Source organism: Mus pahari, chromosome 6 (genome assembly GCF_900095145.1).
Source record: "Mus pahari chromosome 6, PAHARI_EIJ_v1.1, whole genome shotgun sequence".
Lineage (NCBI taxonomy): Eukaryota > Metazoa > Chordata > Mammalia > Rodentia > Muridae > Mus > Mus pahari.
In genome coordinates, this window is record NC_034595.1 from 7717766 (window position 1) to 7726789 (window position 9024).

The window sequence follows — 9024 nt, forward strand, 5'->3', positions numbered from 1 at the left end:
CATAGATTTGGGCCACATGACCACCACCCTTCACACGGACCCGGATATCCACACCAGCAAATCGCTCCTTGCCCAGAAGCAAAACAGGCTCCAGTAACTAGAGAAATGGGAAATGAACGGGTTAAGGAGTTAAGTCATTGCCTGACTTATGGGCATTCCCTATCTCCCTTTGTGTGGTTCCCACCATCACCAGAATCTTAGACAGGGCCACTCTTACTATGTAGCCCTGGCTAATTTGGAACTCACTATGTAGGACAGGGTAGCCTCAGACTCACAGAGACCAGCCTCTCCAGAGTGCTTGGATTAAAGGCCTGTGGCCCCGAGCCTTATTTAGTCTCCAGTTAGCTTTTCCCTCTCTCATTTATTTAATCAAAATTTTTATACAATGTATTTTTTAAAAAATCAGTTTTTAAATGTGTTCTAATCATGTTTTCCTTCCCCTCCCCCAACTCCTTCCAGTTCCTCCCAATCCCCCCTCCCGACCAATTTTATGTTTTTTTCTCCTTCTTTTAAAAAACTCCACAAAATGAAAATCAAAACAAACAAACAAAAAAGTGAGACAAAAAAAGTCGAATAAAACAAAAGCCACCCCCACCCCAAACACACACAAATGGGGTTCATTTTGTGTTGGTTAACTACTCTTGGGCAAGGGACTTGCCCTGGGATTTGATTGACAATCCAGTGCCACTCCATTGGAGAAAGCTGACTTTTCCCTTTCTCAGCAGGTATCATTGTGAATGGCTTCTGGTGTAAGGGTGGGGGGCCACACCCACTTCCCCTCATCTAGCTTTAGTCCGCACAGGCCCTGTGCGAGCTGCCACAGTACCTGTGAGTTCCTATGTGCATCATTCAGTTGTGTCTGGAAGACGCTATTTGCTTGGAGTCATCCATCCTCCCTGGCTCTTATAATCTTACCACTTACTCTTCTGCAGTGCTCCCTGAGCCCCAAGAGGAGGGGGTTGGTAAAGGTACTAGGACTGAGTACTCCAAAGTTTCTCACTCTGTGTACATTGTCTAGTTCTGGGTCTCTGTTGAGTCCCATCTATTGCAAGAAGCTTATCTGGGGAGAGATGAATGATGAATGAGGTACAATAGCTAGAGCATATGTCATTAGGAGTCACTTCATTGTTCTGTTCCCTTAGCAGAATAATAGTAATAGGTTTTCCCCTGGACCTATGACCTATCTAGGGTTCTTGGGTGCTTTAACTGTGCCCAGTATGGGCTCCAGCCTATAGAGTGGGCCTTAAATCCAATTTTTAAAATGTGGTTAGTAGCTCGGAAGTGGTGGTACAGCTAGCACTCGGGAGGCAGAGGCAGATGGCTCTCTGAGTTTGAGGCCAGCCGGTCTACAGAGAGGACAACTAGTGCTGGACAGAGAAATCCCATCTCCAAAAAAACAAAAACAAAAAGCAAAAAAACAAAAGCATAATTAGTTACCTCATAGCATCGGTGCCAGTCGCCTTCTTGTAGGCTGCAGCATTTGTAGCTGATATTGGTGGTTACCGTTCTCCTCCAGTGTCATGCAAAGACCGTTCCAGGACCATGAACAGTAGGGGTAAAGATTCTATTTGGGAACCAGCTTGACTTTTCCGTATTTGATGACATAAGTGAGTGTTGTCTTTATCAGAAAGGCCTTACCATCAGGTTTTTCAGAGTAACTGTCTTAGAATTTCCATGGCAATGAAGAGACACCATGACCATGGCAACTCTTACAATACAAAAGCATGCAATTACAGTTTCAGAGGCTTAGTTATGCCACTTATACCACTGTGTCCAGATATTTTTTGAGTCTCTAATTACATTATTCCTCCTTACTTTTAGTCTTTCCAAACCTTCCCATATACCTCCCCTCACCTTGTTCCCTTTCAAATTCCCAGTTTTCAAAACAATTCCAGGAAGAGCAAGTTAGCAGTCAGCTCAGGCTACATAATGAATTCATAGTTAACCTGAGCTACCTAGTAAATCCCTATCTCAAGATAGACAGACAGACAGACAAACGGACAGACAGACAAACGGACAGACAGACAAACGGACAGACAGACAAACGGACAGACAGACAGAGAAACAGACAGACATTCTTCTAAACTGTATAGTAAGCAAAACTTTCTCAGACAGCTAATTATTAGAGCCTTAAACTTTGAGTGTCAGTCAAAAGTTGTTCTGCGTTCCAGCAGAACTGGTGCCTTAGGAGTGTGTGTTCTCATCCATCCTTGTGAAGCACTAGACTGCGTTAGAAATGTTTTCATGGTCAAGGATATGGGAAAGATAACATCAAAGTGTCATCAAATCATAATCAGATTATACAGTATTTTTAAGGGTGGTATATGGCTTTTTAATTACCTTAGATATAAAGAAGGCAATCTGTATGTGATATAGTTTCCTGGATAGGCTCTGGGACTAGAAAAGGACATTAGGAAAATGAATGGATCTGAATAAAGTATGCTGTGCAGTTAGTAGCCAGTAGCCACCTCTCAGTGCTGGCTCAGGAGTTGTGACAATGTACCACAGAGTTCTGAGATGTGACAATGGAGAGATTAGGTGACAAGTAATAAGAATGCTTCATTACTTCTATGAATTTTTAAAAATATATTCTTAAAACTTCTAAAATAAAAGTTTAAACTTAAAATAGTAGTAAAATAGTTTTTTTTTTCCTTGATCTTAGACAAATCACAGGTTTAGCTAAGCCTACTGTCTGTGCTGTGTGACCTTAACTAAACACCATCAGTATTGGATGTCAGTCTAATTATAGGAAGCGTTACTCTCAGCAGTAGGGAAAGATCACGAAGGTTGAAGCTGTGCGTCCCAACCTAGAAGACCGCGAGCATGGGACCCATGAACAGAAAGCTTAGAGGAGATGCTGGAGGACACAAGGAGCCCTGCGGTTTCTTGGGAGAGTAACTGGGGTCGTAGAAACTGTGCTCCAGGGTTTATTTGATTTTTCATTTGCCAAGTACATTGAAAGTGGGAAGACATCTGAGATGGACGCTTGAGCAAAGAGGCAGCCACGGGAATGGGACGCTGCCATCTCCAGACTGCAATCCGGAAGTGAATCAGTGATGCTGTTGGTGGTGGCGCTTCCCGCTGCCTGGGTCGGACCTGGTGAGAAGCAGATCCTAGCTAGCGCAGAGATGTAGAGAGGCCAGTGCATCCGAGGATCTTAGACTCCGTGAAATGGCTGCGTCTTAGAGCTATTTTCTGTCTTCTTGATCCAAGCCTAATCTCCCTGCATGTTGAGGTCAGGACTAACTTCTCATTCCCACTTGTCCTCCCTTGACCCTGAACTTGCATAAGAGTCAAGCTGAGTCCACAATTGTCAATTACATCTCCTTCATTGATTTGTCCTAATGGATTTTTAAGACGTTTTTTCTCCAGCACTATGGATAGAACCCCATTTCTTGACTATGCTAGCCCAGCATTTCACCAGAATCACATGCCCAACCCTAAGTACTGCCAGAAATGATCTCAAATTTGTAGAGTGAGACTCTAAGAATAAGAACGCTATACAGAACACCACGTTTCCCATTGTCACTTACTGTGCCTTCTGCGAACCATTCCTCCACCCGCAGGATCGCTCTTTATCATATATATAGATAGATAAATCTATCTATCTATCTATCTATCTATCTATCTATCTATCTATCTATCTATCTAACACACACAACACAGCACATACAACCCCTTCACACACACATCACAGTCAATACACTCAAAACATCACATACATCACAACATGTATAAACCTCTCTCTCTCTCTCTCTCTCTCTCTCTCTCTCCACTTCATGCATCTGTTTTCTGAATAGCTTGTGCACACCTCTCGGCCCCCCATCCCCCACCCTTCAACGAGTTTTCCCTAAGGAGAAGGTCATTCCTTTCAGCACCACAGCGGTGCATTCCCTCTTTTCAGCTCATTTATGCCTTCCCTGTCTGACGGACTCTGGCGAACTGTGGTAACACTCATTTTCTTGGTCTGGACTGCTCCTCTGTTAGTGGATCTCCAGGCTTGAAAAGGCCACATTTTTATCTGAGTTTCAAGTTTGAGTCTTTGAGGGCACCATAAACCCAGTTTTGTCAGCTCAGCTCTGAGTTTAACTCAGATTTTTCTCAGTTCGGCTTTCCTCAGGAAAATGTAAGCACAAAGGTTAAGGAGTTTGCTCATAGATCACACCTGATAAAGGGTACAAGTAGAATTTGAACCCAGGCTGCTGCAGACATTCATTTTATTTATTGCTTCCTGTGTGATTATATTCAGCCTCTTTAATATTTCATAACATCTAAGGATTATCCCACATTGTTTATCTTGGATTGTTGGTTGCTTCTTCTTGTGTTTCCTTCTCCAAATAGAGAAACGCTCGTAAACACTCATTCTCTTGTTGTGTTTACTCTCCAGCTCAGGAAAAGGTGACCTGTCCCTGCAGACTGGAAGAATGGACTCAAAGGAGGCTGTTTGCACAAGGCTCTCCCACTCAGCAGCTGTTGAGTCTGTGCGGAAGACAGGATCTTATTACTTCAATGGCAGCAGCGATCAAGAAGGTTCTCCAACCTTGAACAGCCAAATGGATTGACTACAGTGGGGGCAGCTAATTAATGATTAATCAGAAGCATTTGATAATAATCTGCCTTGCAGCCATGTCTTCAAACTTCATTGTTGCTTTCTCTTCCGGCCTTGTAATGTTTGAGTCAAGCCCTGCTTCTCAGCTAGTGAGTGCTCGCCCGCAGTCAGAACTCACAGGGGAATTCTTTGCATTCATCCTGGGTCTGTCCTCTCTGACTCTGCTATTTACAGAGTCCCTGTGGGCTGATAACTATTACCGGGGGCCTGCTGCATGCTAAGCATTAGGATGGGTGCCCGACATAATACTGAATCCTCATGAAGCCCTGTCAAGTTTGTAGGTATCATTGACATTTTGACGATGAGGAAATGAGATGCTCAGAGAGAGAGAGAGAGAGATCATGTGTTGTGGGTCAGATCGCACAGTCGATAGGATCAGTATTTCAGTTCCAGAGCCCCTCCACTCTAACGCTATGCTTTTCTCATTATTGCTACAGAGATAACTGCCCTGTAGTATCGCTATGGATCTCACTCCCAGGCTCAAATTGGGCTGGGTATGGCGGTGTATGTGCATGGGAAGCGTCTTGGGGGAGGGTTGTGGAAGCACAGAAGAATCACAGAATTATTTTCTAAGCAAAATAACACTGTTTGTTTATGGCCCATGGATCATAGCTTCCTGTCCCCACCTATTTTTGTAAATAAAGTTTTATGGGAACACAACCACATCCATTATGCATTGTCTGTGACTCCTTTCTTTCTGTAATGGCAGAATGACATGATTTTATCAAAGACCCTATAAATCCCCAGTGCCTCAAATATTGATGATTTGGCCCTTGCAGGAAAGTCGGGGGCCCCTGACCAAGATGACTTTGGAAGGAAGCCCACAGTTTTCATCAGGAACAGTTTAGTACATTTTCCCTTGACTGAAAACAGAAAACTTGGTAATCCCTGTATAATCACAGTTCTGATGATGGTGTTATGTTGGTAGACGAGGTAGTGAAGGACCGTGATTGCAGGGATGAACTGTTATAACTAGTGAAAGATAGGCAAGGGACAGGGGGCTGAGAACTCCATCTTGGAACCCCAGTAAACTCCTCGTCCCATAATCTTCTCACTCATGAACTTCCTTTTCCTCTTGCCAAAGTAGGTCCTAAAATAACAATTCACAGTCTTACAAGTGGTTTCCCATGTAGAACAGACTTCAGTCCCGCCATCCTGACTTGGAATTCAGAAACAAAGACAATCTGATCTCTAATCATCTCTCTTCCCATCTCCCTTTGTTTCTAAGCCTTGAGGAAACTATGCTAAATTTGAATGTATATTTCAAAGCTAACTTAAGTAGTTCTGATTCAGGTCTAGGAGGCAGGGGACACAGAGGGAGGTGGGAGGGGATAGGGGGTTTTCAGAGGGGAAACCAGGAAAGGGGATAACGTTTGAAATGTAAATAAGAAAATATCTAATAAAAAAAGAAAGCAGAAAAAGAAAATACATAATACTTGTAGATTTTGGTGTTAGTTTGTTCAGGCTGCTATAACAAAATACTGTACATGGTGTCGTTTATAAACAACAGAACCAGTTTTCCCAGTTTGTAACAGGAAGAAATACAAAGGTCAACAAGCTGGCCGTAGCTTCAGTGTCTGGTTGAGAACTGTTTTCTGGTTCAGACAGCCACCTTCTCATACATCCTCATGTATTAGAAAGACAGAGTCTCTCTGTACCTATTCTCTCCTCTCCTCTCCTCTCCTCCCCTCCCCTCCCCTCCCCTCCCCTCCTCCTCTCCTCTCCTCTCCTCTCCTCTCCTCTCCTCCCCTCCCCTCCCCTCCCCTCCCCTCCCCTCCCCTCTTCTCCTCTCCTTTTTCCTTTCTCAATCTCATTCATAAGAGCCCTTGTGTCTGTGACATAATCACAGACCAAAGGCTCCAACTCCTAATCTTATCACTTTGAGGAGAAGGATTTTTTTCTTTCAATTGTTACTAGATATTTTCTTCATTTACATTTCAAATGCTATCCTTAATGTCCCCTATACCCTCCCCCCCCACCACCATTCCCCTACCCACCCACTCCCACTTCTTGGCCCTGGTGTTCCCCTGTGCTGGGGCATATAAAGTTTGCAAGACAAAGGGGCCTCTCTTCCCAATGATGGACAATTAGGCCATCTTCTGCTACTTATGCAGCTAGAGACACGAGCTCAGGGGGTACTGGTTAGTTCATATTGTTGTTGCACCTATAGGGTTGCAGCCCCCTACAGCTCCTTGGGTACTTGAGGAGAAGAATTTTTAACAAATGACTTGGAGGCAGAACATACATTCAGCCTATGACAGTGTGGTGCCTCCTAGCAGGCTTGGCTTTCTTATATGATACCATGAATCCTGAGCTAAAAGAAACAGATGTATTAATTTCTTTTCTACAGATGGTATTCAATTAATTTAGAAAAAAAATCCAGGAATTTTAAAATTATATCAAAAGTGCTTTCTTCCACATGAATATGCATTTTTCACAGAGATAAGTTTTCATATCTGCAGAATATTCCACCTCCTATATATTCTAAAGTTTTCCCAACCTTTCCCTATTGTTGGGACATTAAAAGGTTCTACCTCTCTAGTCCCTGATTCATGTCCTACATCTTTTTCTTGGCATCACCCTTTCCACCATTTCCTACTGTGCCCATGCTGTGTCTGTGGCTCAGTCAGGATCCTTCCTTCCCTTCCTGTCTGCTGATAGGTCATGGTGTACCGCATACAATGGTGAGAAATACACTATAATTTCAAATCAAAGATTATTATTCCCTGACACATCTCCTACCTTCCAAGCCTCTCTCACACCAGAAGAGGGCATTGGATCCCATTACAGATGGTTGTGAGCCACCATGTGGTTTCTGGGAATTGAACTCAGGACCTTTGGAAGAGCAGTCAGTGCTCTTAACAGCTGAGCCATCTCACCAGCCCTCACTTTTCCAATTCAATTGTCCTGTCATGGAAAAGTACACATTGACCTTTGGAATGAGAAAGGCACTTCAGGAGTGTTATTTTCTCAGGAAGGGCTGACACAGTACCCTCCTAACCTGACAGTCACAGCCCTGTAGTATCAAAGGACTCACACAACCATTATCCTCCGAGGCTGTACTCAGGAAAATGGCTTATTTAAGGAGATAACAATATGTAGGTAACATGCATTATGTATTTTCTATGCATCAAGCATTATTCTACACACTTCCTATTAAGGGGATGCTGTTAATACATTCATTCTGCAAATGAGAAAACGGAGGTATAGAGAGGGTACGCTGTATGCCCTGGCCACACAGCTAGTGCTTGCAAGCTGGGATTTATTTCCAGTTGTGGGGCACTGGAGTCTGGGTGATGAACCTGTACGTACCATCAGTTACACACCATGGCACTGTATGTCCCTAGCTCTCCCTGGCTCATGCCATTTCAGAGTTTCTGCAGAAGGAGAAGAGAGCTGCTACTGCCAGCAGTGAGCCTTCCCTTTGTGGCTGGGGGCCAGCATCCTGGGGAGATTTCCTTTCATGAAGAGATGGATGGGAAGAGAATTGACTTTGTCCACAGTCATTCCCTGAACAGGAGTGCAGAAGCATGTCCAGGGCCAGATGTGCACGCTGGAAACTCTTGTGTCTGCCAGGTTTTATCCCCGGTACCTAGTGTAAAGTAGGCCAGCACGCACCGTGACACAGAAACAACTAAATAGAGCTTTTAAGAGAGTAATCTCTTTTGTAGGAGTTAAGAGAGGCTCTTGGACTGGGGTGGGGTGTGGTGGGGCTAAGGAAAAGAACTCCAGAAGACTTTCTGAAGAGAGGTGCAATTACAGAGTCGAGTCAGAGACGGGGTGGATTGTTATTGGCCTGTAGTCTTGTAGAATGATGGCACTCAGGGATTCCAGTGATACCGTGTCTACCAGGCACACTTCCGGTGCCCAGTCCCCCAGCCCCTGGGACAGCTTTGCTAAGCAGATGCTGGATATTGGCTTCTGCTTGGATATCGGCACTGGTGAGGATCTCCTCCTCAACAGTCTATTCTAGACCTCTGTGACTCTTTTATTACGTATTGATTTCTTTTGCAATTTTATACACATATAACACGTATTGATTATCCACCTCCAAATACCCCTCAAATTCTCCACAGGCGCCCTCTCCCACCGTGGTGTGTGTGTGTGGGGGGGTGTGCTTTAAATAACCCATTAAGTTCAATTATTGATGTCTGCATGTACATGACAACATATCAGAGGCCTCTCCCCTGAGGGAACATGACTCCTCCCCTCTCAGCAACCATCAGTTTCCAGTAGCTCCTCAGCTAGGAGTGTAGCCTCATGAGCCCCTGTCCAGTCAGTGCTGGAGTCATTGACTAGCTTGATCTTGTGCAAGTAAGTAGCTGCTGTGAGTATGATCATGAGGGCTACAGCCATCTTGTGTTCAGAAGAAACAACTCTGGTTCCTCCATCCTTTCCGTGCCTCTTCCATGATG

The 9024-nt window shown here is 44.2% G+C and overlaps 1 protein-coding gene across 1 annotated transcript in view; it reads left to right on the top strand.

Annotated features, from left to right (window-relative positions):
- The window catches only part of Slc44a1 (solute carrier family 44 member 1), a 182962-nt gene extending 177683 nt beyond the window's left edge, over positions 1-5279 (top strand). The window contains exon 16 of the mRNA XM_021199948.1: positions 4388-5279. Within this exon, the coding sequence (XP_021055607.1) occupies positions 4388-4402 (15 nt within the window). The 3' untranslated portion in view covers positions 4403-5279. The remainder of the gene's footprint in view (positions 1-4387) is intronic.
- The last annotated feature ends 3745 nt before the right edge of the window (positions 5280-9024 follow it).